Source organism: Manacus vitellinus, unplaced genomic scaffold, assembly GCF_001715985.3.
Source record: "Manacus vitellinus isolate BGI_N305 unplaced genomic scaffold, ASM171598v3 scaffold_21_pilon, whole genome shotgun sequence".
NCBI classification, from domain to species: Eukaryota; Metazoa; Chordata; class Aves; order Passeriformes; family Pipridae; genus Manacus; species Manacus vitellinus.
Genome location: NW_021939546.1, coordinates 9,332,061 through 9,350,578, shown reverse-complemented (window position 1 = coordinate 9,350,578; position 18,518 = coordinate 9,332,061). Strand labels below are relative to the sequence as shown.

The 18,518-nt window shown below is 41.9% G+C and overlaps 1 protein-coding gene across 2 annotated transcripts in view; it reads right to left on the bottom strand.

Moving 5' to 3' along the window:
• Positions 1 to 18,518, bottom strand: part of EPS15 (epidermal growth factor receptor pathway substrate 15) — a 67,106-nt gene that overhangs the window by 34,124 nt on the left and 14,464 nt on the right. For both annotated transcript variants that reach the window (XM_018072092.1, XM_018072091.2), the window contains exons 4-9: positions 6,823 to 6,864; positions 2,326 to 2,415; positions 1,959 to 2,006; positions 1,152 to 1,247; positions 668 to 733; positions 90 to 215 (exon numbers count right to left, since the gene is read on the bottom strand). In XM_018072092.1, the coding sequence (XP_017927581.1) occupies positions 90 to 215; positions 668 to 733; positions 1,152 to 1,247; positions 1,959 to 2,006; positions 2,326 to 2,415; positions 6,823 to 6,864 (468 nt within the window). The remainder of the gene's footprint in view (positions 1 to 89; positions 216 to 667; positions 734 to 1,151; positions 1,248 to 1,958; positions 2,007 to 2,325; positions 2,416 to 6,822; positions 6,865 to 18,518) is intronic.

Below are 18,518 nucleotides of genomic sequence, written 5' to 3'. Positions count from 1 at the left end.
TTACTACAAACCTTCAATTTGAAAAACAGCTATTGCTGAGTGCAGCACAGGCATTATTTGTGAATTAACAATTAAGAAGATATTCTTACTCGTCCTAAGATATCCACTGGCAGTTTTGAGTTAAGGAGTACAGGTTTCACCTTATCCCCTGACAACAGTCCATTCACTGGATTTAGGCTGTCAAAAATAGCATCATACTTGGCTTTGTCTTCTGGCTGCAGGGGCGGAAGAAAAATATTACTTATGCAAACAGTCACACTCGTAGCCTAAGAAGCAGCAGTTCTTTCACAAGTACTTTTTTCTTTTTTAATAAACACACACTGCAGTTCCTGATGCTTATAAGAAAATATGAAAAAGATATTATTTTAAAATCAGCTAGAGACTCATCCAAAACCCACTGAGATTTCTCCTTCAATTATTTTCATGGCTTCAGGTCACTATTCCTTTTTTTTTCCCCTTTATTTCAAGTTTCTAAACATGAAGAGATTTCCCAAGGGTTAAGTGTTCTTATCAAATTAGGTCTTGTAGCCCAATTACAGATTTGACATGAATGGTAACTATCACACTTTATAAACTGTAACTACCAGTAGCATTAAATTTTTCTCAGAAAGACGTTTTCTTGCAAACCAGAAAACAGTTCTTGGTAACAGTCTGATATTCAGTTTACCTTAACAGCCCATGGTAGATCACTTGATGCTGTTCCACTGAGCAGCAAAGGACTACTGGTATCAGTCTAAGGAAAAACAGGGCAGGGAAGAAACCCACATTAAAAGAGACATGATTCTGAATTTGCAAAACCGCTCCCTTATTTGAGAAGGTGCTTCTCAAAGCCAGAACTGCATTTTAGTCACTCATACCAAAATTTAAAGTAAAAAATTTAAAATGTTTCTTCCGTTAAGAACAACACCAATAGAACAAATACCATATATTTATTTTTTCTTTCAAATTACACATAATTTTATATTAAAATCCCCACCAGAACATGTAGCATCTTATTCCACATGGCTTAATTTTCCCCTGTTGTAGGGCCCCATTGCTCTACAACTTCACCCTCTGAAGTGTTTGGTATTTATACCAAACCTTCCTAATTGTTCACTTAAAAGCAGTTCTTACTAATGAGTTCATATGTTCAATTAAAAGAGAAATCTTACAAATCTTGGTGGAGGAACAGGCAAGTTAAGACTATTCAGGGAAACATCCAATCCATTCTGTGCACACGCTACAAGTCGCAAAGCCACAAAAAATTCCTAAAGATAAAAAATGAAATTTGGAAGGATTTATAATATGAAAATACTAACATTTCAGAAGAGTTAAGAGCTTTCTAGTACTGCTATATACACAAAGGGTTGCAAATGGCTCCAAAAAACCCAAAATTGTCTGGCAGACATCACAACCTCCTCCTTTTGCCACCGTGGGATGGAACAGTTCCCTCTCCACAGACTGTTCTTTAAATCAAAGAGCAACACACATTAGAGCTTGTCTGTAGCACCACTGATATGTAAAGTCTGCCTCCACACTGCTCATTGCCACAATTTGGGCAGGACAGCTCCAAACAGAATGTACTAATGTAAAGTCCACCAAAATTAGATAAATAAGAATTTTGGAGATTTTACTAGAATTTTAATTTCTGCATTGTTTCCCCCAAGATTAAAAGGAAGAAGTCACCTTCTTAGTAAATACAGTACATTAAATCTTGAATTACTTCTCAGCATATTGTACTGCACAGCTACACAGTAGCCCACTTTATGACCTGAAGAGAAGCTGATAAGGCAGCTGAAGGCTATTTCATTTATTGTAGCTTTTACTCAGGTGGGAATTACACAGCTAATTCCAATTAGAAAAATCTGGGGGGGAAAATCAGTTAGAAAAACTACCTGAACCAGAAATCTTAACTTTTAACTTGTATTATGGGTTTCTAATGGTCAGAGTAACCTAATACATCACAGAAATAATCATACCTGTTTGTTCAGGATACCTTTGCCATCAGTATCAGCTAAGTCCCAAATCTAAAACACAAAAATAATAGAGACAAAGTGTTCACAGCACTGAGAGGAAGCTGGCAAGTTCTCACTCTATTTAACAGTGCATTCTTGGAGGAAAGTTCATGTCTTAACTTTCATGGTAGCACTTACTTGTGATGACAAATTTAAATATTGTTTTAATTTCCACCACAAGCTACAAATATAGTAGAATAAGCAAGGGCACTGAAGTTGGAAACTATTGGATAGAACATTAGGGAAGATCACATACCACTAAATATTTTAATTTACACAGGATACTAACTGAAGCAAGAGACAGGATAATTAAATAATTGTCATTAAATACCTTTCCAAGTACCAAATCTGTCAATCCAGACTTTTTCAAGAAAACAGCTGCATCAGAAGCTAACACTCTTCCAGCATTAGCAGAATCAACCTGGGGAAGAAAAACACCTTACATGAAAAACTCGCTTTTGAATTGATGTCTTTACACAGGCTCTCAAAAAGCTAGCAAAGAAGAATGCTCAAGTTAACACAGTCACTTTGAGAACAATCTTCAGGCTTTTTGTCAAAAGCAAAACTACCTTTCATTAAAAATCATGTTACATTGCAATTAAGACATTTTGAACTAGCTGCTCCAGATTCAACATTTATAGGCAGACTTTGGAAGTTGGTATCTTAAACACTGCCAAATTTAACATATATTATGCATATGTACCAAAGCATCTTTCACCCATGTTTCACAATGGTCCAGAAAAACACACTTTATCCTAAGATTCAGGGAGATAAAAATTTGGCTGGATGACAGAGTTTGGGGCAGAAGCAAGGAAGGTAACCCAAGGTAACCCAAGTCTCAAGCCAACACCCCAACAAAAGCACAAATCTTACAGGTTGTCAGTGAAGCCTTAGATTAATTCCACTTAAAAACTGATAAAAACACACCAATACATATGCAAGCAATCAAGTGTTCACTGCTCTAAGCTTCTAACCATCGTTTATGTCTGAATTTCAAGGTCTCCAGTAGTAAGTTTAAAGGACAAAGCCCAAGAATTTCTCAAGCAGATAGGGAAGGTTGTTCATATTAGGCCATCACCTGAATTACCTAATTAGCCCTTCGTAATCACAGGTTTCTCTTCTTGATTCCTGAAAAAATTTGACTTGTAAGGACAGAAATGTCCCAGAGTTTGATTACATTTCATTGTTCAGCTCTGCATTCATTACTGTTACAGTCTGGAAAAGAAAGCTCTGCTGAAGATCCCTTTACCACCCCACCAGAGGGAAATACTCCCTATTGGTGGCAGTTAAGGCAGACCAACCAGCATGCATTTCTCCCTGCATCAACAGGGAGATCATTAAAATACATAGCTATTACCTAAAAACTTTTCAAGTGGAAAAAGCAAGCAGGAAAACCTGCATCACCTACATGGTGATGTAAGGACAAGGGAAATAGAGGAAAAGCTCCAAGTCTTTGAGAGTCTAAAGCAAAAGGATGCTTAAAAAGGGCACAGTATGGAGAATAGGACTCAAGGGTATCTTCAGTCAATTCAAACTGTCGCCCTGAATACATCACACAGGTAGCTTGAAGATGATGCTGCACTGCACCATTTACAGTCTCACAGCTTTGTGTTTAAACAAAGACTATATTCAATATTGTGTTTGGAACGTCAGACCAACTGCCCAAGTTCACAGGTGCAGCACTCACAAGGTGCTCAAAGCAAACAGCTTCCGAAGAGGGGATTAGAACTGGCTGGTGAAAGCTTGGAGAATTTTTCATTTGGAAAGAATGCTGCAGCAAATCAAAGTTGTCTGTAGACACTTCTGAAAGGGAATAAAACACTCAGAAAGCAATCCCAAAAGTGTCATTCAATACAAAAGTGAAAACACCTTTTGTTTTCAACATAAGTAGTATGATTGTAATTAGGAGAGGTTTTTTCCTGTAAGTGAGGATTCCCTGACAAGGGCAATAAAATTACAAGCACTACAGCCTTGTAGTTAGGCTGCTTCTCAGATTTTTAAAATATCCAATTCAGTCTGTATGGGAGAGCTGTTCATCTTATAGGCAAAAACCTGCCACGACACTGCATGAAATCTCCCTTTTCAGTGGAGTCAGCCCTGCACGTAAGCACACTAATCTTGGCATCCACTCAGAAAACCTCCAGCCCAAGACTTCTCTTTCAGGAAAGTCACAAAACACCACAGTATCAGCTGTGTTTACTTTTTATTTCCCTACGTCCAACCCAGAGGAAGGTGACTTTAAGGGATTTAAGCAGGCTTCTGATTTAACCCAATATGGATATAGTTGCTTTTTGTATCTAAATTTCAGTAACTATTTCTTTACAAATTACTGAGTCTTGAATGTTGGGATGGGGGTACTTATGTTTGAATATTACACTGAGAAGACTGCTGGTGTTTTGTCAGTTATACACCAACTTGGTAGTTTTTTCTCCTGATATGCAAAACTTAGTTTTCAAAGCTGTATCATTAAACAACTTCCTTGTTGCACCCTGTCTCTTGTAGGGCCAGAAATTATTAAAAGTCATAGACAAACACCTGATGTCATTAGGTCACAAGGTTACAGTGAGCAGTACTTCAGGTCAGGATTCATCAAGAATTCAGCAGCAGCTCAGGCACACAGCTTTCCTGCCACACTGCATCATGTGGTTAAGTAACTTCCTACTGCTTTCTGACCTGTATTTAAATTTATCCTTGAACCTCACACTGTTTTGGGAGTCAGTCTAGGAAAGGTTGAAGAGAAAAATAATTATTTGAAAGAAAAGTGTCCCTATTGAAAGGCTGAGATTCCAATCTCATTCTAAGTACAAAGGCCAGGATTTGCACCCATTGCACAACGCATTATGCCAGATGGATTACTTTAAGCTGGAAGTGTACTCAGCATCAGAGCTATTTCAGGTGAGAAATTTATTCTCACATTGCATGGAATGCTCTGAAGTACTTCTGGTATATACTGAAGAATAAACCCACTCTACCAGCACCATGGGACAGAGGGAGAAATGTCTTTCTAACATTTCTGTTCTGAAAGCTGACATCTCCTTATCTGAGGAAGGAAAGGCAAAAGTTCTTTAGTGCAACTGAAAGTCTTCAGACATGGTAGATTTGAAGCTACTCTTTAGGATAAATGCAGAAAAGAGTTCAGCTGAGCAAGTGAGAAAATTAATCCTCTGGAAAACAAATCCATTGGCACAACTTCACTAAGAGTAACATCATGTTTAAGGAATCCCCATTCCTGTACACTGCTGAGGCTGCTGGACAACAAACAGCACTCCAGTTTCACCAGGCTGTCTATTCCAACAAATGGAAGATGCTAAGTGATTTAGAAACCAGTATCACATTTGAACTTCAATTCAGTTTCTTTATCCAGTGTTTTGCTTCACATTTCAGTGGTTAAACAACTGCAGTCAGGAGGAAGAGACAGACAGGCACATGGCAAAGGTGGTGCATGACAGTGAGAGTCAGAAGTACTAGGAAACCTAATGTGCCTTTTCTTGTGCCCTTACAATGATCATCTTATAATGATATGGGATTCTCCTGAGGCTTTTAATCCAATGCCTAGAGATAAACACACAGTGGATTTGTCCATCAGACCGAAGGAAAACTTTGTGAGGGTGATACAATCTCCTTCAGCCACCAGGAGCCACCTGAACTTAGAGTGAGGTAAACTCTCTCCCCTTGTTTATTAATGTCAAATCTGCTACTCTCCTGTAGTGGAGAAAAACCCTTATTAAAGTACAATGGAAAGCTCAAACTTTTCAGGCATCGTAGCCTTTAACTGCTGTTTTATGAACTTGGTAATGGGACTAATCCTCTAAACACAATCCAAAAATAGAGCATGGATAGAAATCACGGTCTTGTCTCTTCCCCAACAGATAAGCTTACATTCTGATGTTGACACCCAAGGGAAGGTCCTAAATAAAGAGGTCATACACACTATATCCTGCCTTAGGACAAACAGACAGGAACACTACCAGTTGCACAAAGTTAAAAACCCCTTCCTATAAGGTTGTTTTTTTACAGGTTTCATTGATTATTCATTAGATCAATTAAAAAAAACCACACCTATTTTGAATTGTTTCATCCAGTCATGTAGTTTACATTTCCTTGAAATTTTTTATATCATATTTGTACAATAAAGCACATTACACACATGATAAAAAATATTGCTATTACAAAGTGGGTGGAACAGCTGGGGTTTTTTTTAATGTTTTTATAGCAATTAAGACACCTTAGTATTGCTGGGCCAAAATATAAAAGACAGGTGATAAATACAAATTATATTATATTTTATTTCTGTATATTTTTATTTTTCCATTATAAAGCCAAAATATTTGTATCTGTTGAGTGAAGCTGAAAGAACTACGGGCATTCTTTTTGCATTCAGTGGCCTTCTATCCAAATTTCACTCCTTACAATATCCTGTCAGCACCTCTGGGGATACTCCAAGACAGATGCAAGTCTTCCATGATGCTGCACTACAAACACAAGAAATGCAGCTTCACTTGAAAAAAGGAACAAAGAACATTATCTATACAGCACTTTCAGAATTTACTCCATTCCAAGAGCTCACAGTCTGTTAGAACTGTAAAGTGATGTGTGTCACTTGGCAGTTGCCTGGCAAATTGAATAAGTCATCTTACAACCAATATTAAATTTATACCAATATAGCTCAGGCCTAAGTTAGTTACTATAAAATTATATTTTAAAGCAGAATAGTGCTCCTTGAACTTTTATTGTTCACACACTGTTGGCCAGCCTGAGTGCATAGCAAAAGAATATCAATTCTTTAAAATCAAAATGAGGTTTGTCCTGTCAACCAGAACATACATACCTGTCGATAGAATTTCTCATACACGGGATTTGCACTCGATAGCTGTAAAAGAGATGAGAGAGAAAATTAACCCTGAAGATCCACATTTCAACTCCCCTCTCCCTGGGCAAATAAAGATATAAAACACTTTCTACTGGTCTTCAAAGAAGCTTTAAGATTTTATATAATTCTATCTATTCTGTAAAATGATGAGGACTGCCACAACTCTTCACGCTGTAACTTTTAGAAGACTGACTTCTTGTTTTGCAGTGACACCAGCCCAGCTCAGATTACCATCACCGGGTCACCAGGTGAGGCTCTGTGAAACAGGAACTCTTGGGCAACATTGCCCACGGGCAAAAGCAGAAACCTGAAACGACTCAGGCTAGGAAGTGCTCTCTAATATTAGAGTACAATAATTTTATTTTGCTCTCCACTGCATCAGTGGAGAATTTAGCGTCATATGCAACCAGTCGGTAAAATCTTCAGTTATCTAAATTAAACCCTGGATTCTAAATCCACAGCAACAGGCCCACAGTAAAAGACAGTAATATTTTAACATTGTTTTTTGTAAATTGGACTCTTGTCAGGGACAACTTCTGCCTGCATTCCACTGCCACCAGGCATTCAGTGCTCACCTAAACTTAAGTGGACAAGCATAATACAGCTTCTTTGGAAAAGTCTCTTTCTTTATGAATTTATTTTTAAATCATTCTTAGAAACTCTAAAAAAGCCTAAGGCCTGAAGCAATGCAAACCCATACATCTTGGCCTACACCAAATACCCTTGCCCAGGGGATTCCCAAGAAATGAACTGTTAGGGTTACCTCTCTTCCCCAACATAACATCAGGCACAAAATCAGATACTATTTTCATGAAGTGCATGCTGCCTAAACCACAGCTGCATGACTGGGTGCATTTATGCAGAGGATAACCCTAGAATTACCACAATGTGTTGCCCTGACAAAGTCAGTTGTGAACAACTGAGCATAATACAAGTTAATTACACAATACACACTAAAAAAGCCCAAAGCACATAACTTCAAACATCATCCAAAAACAGTCTGTATAAATGGTGAACAGTTAAATAAAACGACATACATTTTCCTACAGCAACAGCAAATACAGTTGCTCTTTTGGCTAAGTACTTATACCTTCAGAGGTGTTCAAAGATTATTATAAGAGGAAGTTTGGCAGAAATCAGAGGTGTAGTGCAATGCTGATCAACCACAGAATGTGTGCAGTATCACCAGAACATCCTGAAAGACAAACTATACAGGATAGCTAGAAACAGCAGGAGAACTTCTATTCAGACCTTGCTATCTGCTTATTCAGCAAGCATACTGCTCCAGAGACACTCAGTTTCTGATTTTTCTGGGGGGTTTTTTGTTCATTTTTTTGGGGTTTTTCTTTTTGGTGTGGGGAGGAGCTGAAAGCCTGACAACAGGGACACACAACTGGTGACAAAACAACTGGTGACAAAAACAATTTGTTTACTGGGGGGTGGGTGGGAAATACCTCTCGCGTAGGCAGACAAGAAAAATTACATATGCTGGGAAACCATCATTGGTATTCACTGCAATACCTCCATTTTTATAGCTTAACCTTGCTCTGACTTGGCTCTGGTACCCAAAGACTTTTATTATTTCAGCCAACAACTAAGCATGCATTTACACAGCCCTTAAAAATAGCCTGACAAAATATATTCAAGTTTTGACAGCCCTCAGACTACCATAACACCAATACAATAAACAACTTCCAACTGCTCTTCAGCACTCCAAAGCACGTTGTCTTTTCTCACCTAAACCTCCCATGCTGTAATTACCAACTCACCTACACCTTGCACAGCAACCTAGAGGTTAGTTCTCTCTAACATTCAGGTATTTGATTAAGTACTATTTGTTAGAATGTAAAAGTCTAAGCACAAAATTAAAGCTCTGAGCAGAAAACTAGAATGGAGCTGGCCAGTGCACACACACTGGAACCATCAATTCTTGTGCATCATCCCTCTTGCTCAATATCACCCTTTGTTCAGCCAAATGTTTCATTATTACAGCCAAACTGATCGCTGTCACTCCTGGACAGGAAACACCGTGTTGAAGTCCTGCAATGAAAACATCAAGTGCAAAATAATCTTTTCACTCAGTACTTAAGAGTATGAGCCAATAATTCTTATTTATTTCATTACTTTTTCCAATATTAATTTTAACATCAGTATCACAGCAGTAACTGGAATTTCCTGTGATGCTGCATAGAATAATAGTAGTAAAAAGGCTTCCCAGACTATTTTACTAGTAACAGACTTGTTTTTCCTTCAAAACACAACCCACAATAAACCAACAGATGCAAACATAGTCTAGGATATTCTTCTGAGATAAGAAGAAAAATATCATTTAACACCTTTTTTCCAAGTGCTGCCATAGAATTTACCTGGCAAAATTCTTATTATGGGGTTTGTAACAACCAATTGCAGAGTAAATTCAAGTTGTTGTAAATGCAAAAAGGAGGGAGGGAGAAAAGGTCAGATTCCACAGCATATAAAAATAGCAAGACATTATTATGACTCCATTTCAAAGTTGATCACTTCATAAGGGTAACGTGTGTTGTAGTAATTACAACCTTTGACACAAACCTATGAACTTTAGAATGCTAACCTAGCAAATAAAAAACACCTTCAGGGACACCCGTCTTTTTCATCTTCCGTTGTCAATCAAGCTTTTTTATCCCCATGTTTTCATCCCTCTGGCACACTTGCATTTAGCTGTAATAAGATACTATTACCAGCCTGTCCACCCCATCCAGCCACAACCTTCCTTCTACAGAAAAGTTTAAAAACAAACTGACAAACAAAAGTTTTCCACTGAGAAAAACAAGAACAACTTTCCCTTCCGACCCCAAAGAGATAGATGGGGAGAAACAAGCTATTCTGTCCTGATTAAAATCCAAAATACAGTATTGTATCATGATGCAAAGCTCTAGGACTCATTTGAAGAGTTTCCAGGACAAACAACACAATTTGGTCATAAATGTTTTCCATGTAGTCAGCCAGTCAAAAAACAGGTAAGTTCAAGGCAAGTTGGTTTCCTCACAATGCCCTTTCCAATGTCATGGTAAAGCCTTCTAGCACTTCCAATTATATAGCCAAGAACATCTTCTACAGCAATAACAAAGGTAAAAATAAGAAGATATTTACTATAAATTTATATTAAATACTCCCATGTACTTCAAAATTCAGCACTTTCCTTCCCATTGAACAGCTGAAGCATGAACAAGGACTGCTGGCTTATCTCTGCAGAGATGTCTGCCACTGCATAATTAGAAATGGTTCCATTTAATTTTCAAATTGCTACAGAAGATCTCCACCATCTTCTAATCAGTACTGAACAAAGCCTGCATAACATGAAAGAGTAGCTCCACTGCCTTTTCAGATGCAGCCACCCTCCAACGTGGTGGATGCGATACCAATCAGAAAAAATTAAGTTCTCTCTGCGTCAGGAGCAGTCGGCCTCCTCTACGTGCAGGTTTAAGCACACACATGCATACTCAGGTTTCTTCATCTTTTGTGCAGGACAGAAAGAGGAATGACAGGTCCCTCACTCCACTGAAAAGAATAAACTAATATCTTAATTTGATCATTTTGTTGATTCCTTAAAAAAAAAAATCAGAAGTTTGCCAGAGACCTCAGAATCTTTGGCCCTACATTGTACATAACACGTACATTACTGTGAGGGTACCATTCATACTGCAAGTATTTAGATCCTGTGTATTCCAGTAATAAGACGTTAATCCTGGCAACGTGTGCACGAGACAGGAATCCATCCAGCTCAGCCTCAGCTGTAATACTCCCATGTTTCCCTTCAACAACACAGCACAGCATTCTGGACTCTGCAACACAACACTGAAGTTTAAAATGAGACTTGCACCTAATTAGGATACAAATTGATATTACATGACTTTGTCTTGCCTACCAAAGCATTTCACAATGACTTTAGGACCACTACCACATTTCTCACAAAATGCATTTTATGACATCAGGAAGACAAACACAAAAAGGTATCTTCCTGTTCTCCCTGTATCTTCTTTACAGTCCTTCCCTGAACTGTGAGCTTCCCCCTCAATCACACATGGGTAGTTTTTCAGAATAAACCACGAGTTCAATTTTCAAGAGCAACAAGAAGTTTTTGAATGTCTGTGTTAGATCACCTTTCAACAACCATCTCTTCCCCACTCTCAACATGCATTTTCTGCATCTTCAGTTTTCTGTTCTTCCTCCCTAAATTCCCCACATGAAATAGGCCAGAGATCATTCCTGGAAAGTCAAAAAATACAACTCTTTATATTGCTTCCAGCTTAATTTGAGTTTTCCAATAACAAATGACAATCTGTGAGATAGGACAGGTCCTTCTCATTGCTGGTGCTTGCTTGTTTCCAAACTAAAGGCAGCCACAACAAAACATTCACGTGGCAGAAGTTCCCTTAGAAGTTCCACATTAAATTCACAGTCATGCTCAGACCATTACACTCCCTGAGAACAAGCAAGTGGCAACAAGATGTTGCAAAATGGGTTCAAAATGGGGAGATAAAAGATACTTCAGATTACTAATAAATTGGAGAGAGGAGGGGGAGATAATCCCCTTCAGTTTGCAACCCTGGTTCAAGCATACTTGGTGTAATAGATTCCACTACAGCTATGCGGTCCTGAAGCATTTTTACTTATCAGCCAACAGAACACAATTAGCACCAAAAAGTTTCAAATCAGTGAAATTACAGCTTTGCTATTCAAATAAAGGATGTGCAGCCCTCTCAGACACTGCAGCTGCAAAATCATGCGAAAATACCCTCATCTCATTTGGAAATACCCAACGTCCCAGCCCTGCTAAAGCACTGTCAAACCAAACACGGCAAAGGGAACAGAAAATCAGACATGGTTGTGAGCCTGAGTGCAGGTTAATGTTCCTCTTACTCTCTGTCTGTGATGTACAGCAGAACATACTGCTCTGCACACTTTTACTGCTGGTGTCAGTAACTGATCTCAGTGCAGCCATCGCTACACTCCCCACCCCCATGCTGGCATTTTCACTTCCTCATGCTCATCTCAACAGATTCAGGACACTTCACCATTTTTTAGGACCTTCCACAACCCTGATAATTCCACAAGTTAGAACCTATGTTGAAAAAAATTATCTTTAGGCTTGCTCGACTTTCTAAGATGAGTCTTATGCAATGCAAGACGGAAAAAACCAAACAAACCAAAAAAAGAAACCCCTACACAAATGCTCAACGCACAGAAATAGCTTCCTCAGTTTAACCACTGATGTAAGCTGCAGTCACAATGGTTTTAAGGATACTGCCGATTTTTCTGCTTCTGTCAACATTATCACACTCGTATTTAGTCCCCCTTTCATGTGACCAAAATAGTAAATAAATTCTACAATGAAAGGATTACACAGCCTGTAAGCAATAATGTCTTGCTGTAGAACACACCAGAGCAGACACTCTGCTCCTCTCCCTAAAACAAGAGCCAGAACAGCCCATGCCTTTAGATCAGCAGAACGAAGGCTGCTGCTCTGTGAAAACTTCTGTCCTCTTCAGTAAGCAGATGTTTTAAACTTCTTTCTTTGGCATGAAGACTGTAGAAAAAGAGACTCAGACAAGGCTAACTTAGCAATTTTAATATTAAAGCAAGCTCTCACAAAACCTGCTATACTTCGAAACTCTGTACCTTTAGACCCTTAAAGACACAATTTTCTCCACATATTTGAAGCTCACATTTAAACCAAACTATCCTTCTTTCTTTCCTTGAAGTGGTTGATAATATTCTCAAAAGTCAACTACATAAGGAACTGCAAATTGAGCAGCCTTGCTGCCAAATTCCATGTCCTTAAGGAATTCATGCTTATGCACCAGCTTTACTTTCTGTGAATGTCACAACTGATTCTCAGACTGAAGCATCCCAAGGCAGGAGGGTGCACCAACAGGCCTGTCTCAGGCTTATGTCAGGTAAGAGTGAAAATTTCTCATATCACTGCTAAATGAAATTAAAAAGTATCAAAAAGTGCAGTTCATTAGCTATCGTAGCTCTAGGGAATAAAACATAGACCTAACGGTGTAGAATAACCTGCGTGAAGCGATTCTATTACCGTGGGGGGAAAAACGCAATCAACAAAGATTGAGGTGATGTGAGATCACCCGAGCACGAAACGCTGCCAAGAGCCTCCAAGTTTCAGGGCCATCACCTGCAAAGCTCTTCACCGTGAGACACCTGTGCGGGCAGTACGCGACAGCGGTGTCCCCACACCGAAACCACGGTAAAATGACTTCCAAGGAGCATCTTCGGAGACGTGTTTCTGTGACTACAAGGAACGAGACTCTCCATCCCGGGCTGACCTGCACATGTCCCCGGAGAGCCCCCCGTGCCGGTGTGTGGGGAGGGCAGCGCGGCGCGCCGCGGGCTGCCCCCGGGCGCGGGCAGGGACAGGACAGGGACCAGGGACAGGGACACGGGCACCTCAGCCCGGCGCTGTCGCCCTGAGCACCGCCCGCACCCGGGTTCGCGGGACGGGCTCGCTGCGCTCCCACCCAGCGCCCGTGTCCTACAGAGACAAAAGCGGACGCGGCCGCCGCAGCCCCGCGCTGTGCCCCGCAGGGCCGCTCCCGCCCGGTCTCCCTATTCCCGGGCACAGGCACCTGCGCCGGCGCGGCACTTCGTCCCGCCCGCGCCGCGCCCGGTCGCGCCTCAAGCTGCCGCCCGCCGCCCCTCGCTCGCCCTTCCCTCCCTCCCTCCCTCCTCAGCACACACGGACACACCCCCGCCCGCGCCAACCTGACAGCGGCGGGCATGCCGGTGGCGGCCGCCATCCCGGCTTTCCGCCCGGTCCCACCCCGCGCCCACGGCCGCAGCCCCATGGTGGTACCTGTGCAGGAGAGGCGCGCGGCCATCGCTGTTCCATCCCCCCCGGCCGCAGGAGTGAAGCGCGCGCCCGCCACTATCCCGCTCAACACTTCGGCAATTCCCCGGGCATCTCCGGGCAAATCACGGATCGCGCCCGCCCCCGACGGAGCGGAGCCCTCCCCCGCCGGCTCACGGCGCCGCGCCGCCAGCAAAACCGGGTGCGGAGCACGGGCGCTGGAGCCGGAGCCTGCTCGAGGCAGCTGCAGCAAAAACCCGGAGCCTGAACCCTCGGCCTGGTACGGTGGCCAACATTCCTGCTCCTGGCCTGCCCTTACCTTCCCTGTTGGCCCTGCTTCTGCTGGAGATGCTTCCAGCATGTTGAACGGTTACGGTTCTCCAGTCTAGTCATGACACAGGTGGGGGAAGTCCCAAAACAGGAGGTGCACCAGGTCTGGGTTTGGTTGCAACACGTTTGGGCACAGGGCCCAGGAGGAAGTGGCGCGTGAGCCCAGCAGGATGTCCTGACCCGATGCATCCTCTCCTGGCCCTGCAGCAGCAAGGAGCAGCCCTAGGCTCAGCCTCCTGCCTCCCTCCACTCACTGGAAATCAGATGCCTGCCCAGGCAACTCTTGGTTGTATATGTCCTTCTCCTGACTGTTTGTACTCAGGGGAACGGTGGGTCTTCTTGGAGGGGGAAACCAGAAGAAAGGAATGAGCTATCCTTATGACAGGAGAGACTGAGACAACACAGGCAGCAAGAGAACGAGGAGCAAGCTGGAGTGGGGAACAAACTGCACCACATTCTCCAAAACTGTGAGAAATTATGGTGTATGGACTGGCTCAAAACGATACTCGTGTCACCACTTATTCACCTGCTCCTCCTGTACCTGCTCACTCCCACACACTGAATATTTCACTCCTACTCTGAGCTCTGCCCTACCACAGCACACATCAGTCACTGAGAGCAGAAAGAAAATGTTCCTATTTTTATACTTCACCCCAAGATGGATTAGGCACAAACTTAAATTTGCAATACACATTGGGAACAATAAGGGAAAATCACCAGAAGTCATACTTGATGATTGGAAAGGTTTCCCAACATGCTTTGTTTTCTTTCTTTGTTCTTAATTCTCTACCACCGCATTTTTTTCGTTCTCCTCAGCTCAGTTGCATGCTCATACCCCACCTCTGCATCCCATCATTCCTCAGCTGGCAGTCATCCTGAACTGCTCATCAGCTGTCATGAAACATGTAGAATCCCTCCTTCCCACCTCCTCTCTAATAAAGGTTTTATAAAAGTACTGCTTTACCGACCTGCTTCTCAGTCATTTTTTCAACAAAAGAAAAAAGACATGGAGGGGAAGAATATAAAAAGCAAACAGAATGGACATAAAAATATTCACACCATTCACATATGCACTGTCACGTCTCTACTCCACGTAACACTTATTCTCTCCCTAGAAAACACCACAGGCTTTTATAATTCCAGGCTGATATTTTTCTTCTTTGATTAAAATAAGAACACTATCCCACCATAATTAATACCTGGAAATTAAACTGGAAGATTGTAAAACTACAGCTGTGTCTCCTGGGGACGGCAGTGTTTGAGGCCATCAGTATTTGGGAGGGGGCCTCTCGGTAGGGATTTGGAGGTCCAGGGTTTCCGTCGGCTCCCATGATCTCATGTGTGTGCCCTTTGCTCTTGCAGTTGTTTTCTCAGTCTCCCAGTCTCCTTTCCAGGACAAGGAGAACGGCTACAGCTTGGCAGGGACTGGTGGCCTCTCAGGAGAGAGGTTACACCCAGGCTGATGTGTTCTCACTGCAAACAGAAGGCAAATGCAAAACAGGGACCTGGGACCCAGCTCTGGAGTTAGAGGCTTGATGTGGAGAGCTGCTATGAGGACAATTTTTTCGGTAGGCTGTCTGGCTGAGCAGATATGTTCTTGCTGCTGTTCCCTTTCTCTCTGCTGGGTATTGCATCAAGTGTTTCCCATCCAGTCCAGGACTAGACCCTCGGGTGCAGCGAGGCTCTGGAATAAGGGTGCTCTGGCCAAATGAACACTCCTGAGGGCCTGACCCTTCCTGGAGCCTCTGGGTTAGAAAATGCACACAACAACAAAACCCACCATTTTGTCCCTCAAACTGTGAAGTGTGCAGCAGTCCACTGCTCCAGAGAGCCTTTCCATACTGCTGTGGAGCTCTCCTGAGCAGAAGCAGCAGTTGCACTTGCAGCTTAGGAACTTTAGCAGGCAGTGCCAGGTATGTGGTTACGTGCCTTCATCCTGGCAGTGCCTACAGCACACTTGGCTCCTCTGAGAGACAGGTGGACTTTCAATCCTCACCCATGACCACTCTGTCCACAGTCAGAGGGCAAGAATAACTCATGATAACCACTGTAGCCTCTGCAAATTAAAATAATAATGAGTTTCATACAACCAATGTTGAATTAGTGTGGTCATGTTGTTCTTGATCATTCTGTGCATCTCACAGACAAATTGTCCTGGATGCCTCCAACCACCTGAGTTAAAACAACCAGCTCAGAGTCTCAGATATCTCTGTAACAACTACAACAGCACTTGTCAGCCTCCTGACAATAAATGATTGTACTGCAGGTTTGTACAAATCTACAATGACAGCTCCCAGAAGGAAACAGCTCTCTGCTTCTAAGCTGGAGCTGAAATGTCATCACCTGACATCAGGTCATAAAACTGGACTTCATACTTATTTTCTGCCAAGAAAAAAATTACAGCCACTAAAAACTGTTGGTAGGTTTGCAAAACAATGCCCTCCAACTGCCTTTCTGGTTCAGCCATGAGCAGCTCACTAGGGCTTGGCTAGGGCGGAAGATCTCCTGAACTCTGGAATTAGGGGACTTTCCAACTGTACCTCTCCTGCATTTGCTCCTCAGTGGAAATCTCATTTTTCTGTCTCTCCCTTACAGACCCCACAAATACTGACCTTTTGCAATATCTTCTGCACTGAGTATTGTGTAAGGAGTGGTAGGATTCTGTGCTGGGTTTTTTGGAAAGCTTGTTAAGAACATAAGGAAGTTAAAAGGTCAATGAAGTGTGAGAAAAAGTAACAGTTTCATCTTATATCTTTTCACTTCAACACCAGTATTCTTGCAGGAAATGTGTTTATCTGTAATTTGCTCTGTAATAACTGCTATATGTTGATTTTTTTGTCATAAGATCCTCTATTACAGGACACTTGATACCAAAAGGACATGGAAAACAGTATTAGCATGCTAATATTTGCAAGTATAATAGGATTTCCTATGATTCTAAGCACTGACATTTTGACAAATGGGTACCAGATCTCAGTGATTTTTCTTGTTTCTTTAGAAGGACAATGCATAAGGTTGTGTCTACACTGGACAGACAAGTGACTGCTAACAAATCAAACCCAGCTAAACGGTTAGTGAAGGCTGGGCCTTGCTGCAGTGCACCAAGCACAGCAGCAGCATAACCATTTTGGTACAAATCCCCACCGTAAGACACTCTGTAAGAGGATAAAGCAACTTGTTCTGGTACAGTTGAATTTGAAACCTGTGCTGCAGCAGGACAGTATAGAAAGGCCTTACATCAGTCAGAGTCAGACACCAATGACCTCTGTGTTTCATAAATCTCTTATGATCACCAAATGTGTTTGTTAGTAAAGCAAACACGCCTAAGAGCATTTTAATCATATCCACTGGTTTCCCTGGAAAAAGTGTCCATCCTTTCCTTTCTTATAGCCTTGTTTACCCCATGGATGAGCACACAGGAAGCCCAAAACATCACACAGGCATTTAGTATGACTTGTTCTACTCGTTCTAGGAAAAGTGTTACTACAGCCCATGAGCACTGGAGGTTGAGAGGAATGACTCACTCCTGCCTCCTGCATACCTGAGCATGGAATGACATACCCAGCCCTTTGGAATTCCAGAGCAAAGCAGATTAGTAGCTCCAGTATTTATATACAGAATCAGGGATCTAAAGGTCAGAAGGATTAAACCATTTTGAGTTTTTCAGAACTAAAGGAACCATGTGCATGAACACACAAAATCCTGGCTTAAAAAACAGCCACTGTTCTGTGGTCAGAGAACACAGCATTAGGAAACCTGTTCACAGGTGAACAGAGACTGTCTCACATTGCACAGGGTTCAGAGAGACCAGCAACACCCATCCTCCTGATCCCAAACAGCATTTTCCCACACCTGGATTATTGAGAGATCCCTCCTGAGAAACGAGGAAGATCATCATACAAAACTTGGATGACCTTTGGACTGAAGGCACCTTTTATCAGGAATCTCAGGGTACTTTCCAGGAGTAGTGGCACAAGCTGGTTTAGGGAGTCACGTCTGCAGGCGGGCCTTTAACTAGAAATCACCCCAGGATATGCTTTATGTGCTCTTTACATTTTGTACACCTGCAAGTTTTCTAGACAGGGTTACAGATAGGCTGGTATGCTTTAAGGCTACACAAGAACATTACAATCATACAGCCTGACTCTGTCTGACCTTCCTACCATAGAGATCTGTTAATTTATGGGGGTTTTTTTGCATAAAACCTGTAATGCATGAGTCCTACAGTGTATCTTCTAGCAGCATGTCTAGTTACTAGAGTATGGACAGTGATCATTATGAAAACTGTAGAGGAATGATCTGCTAATTCCTCTCGTGCTGTGCTCTTGGCTTCTTAAGGTGGTTTGTGGGCTTTCAAAGTTTTAGCTGCCTTGAAAGTGTTTCAAAGTGGGTTGTGAGATGATCAAATTTATACAAAACTATAACAGTATTAAAGAAGCACAAACTAGGATGTTAAGGTAACTGCATATTTCTTCACCTC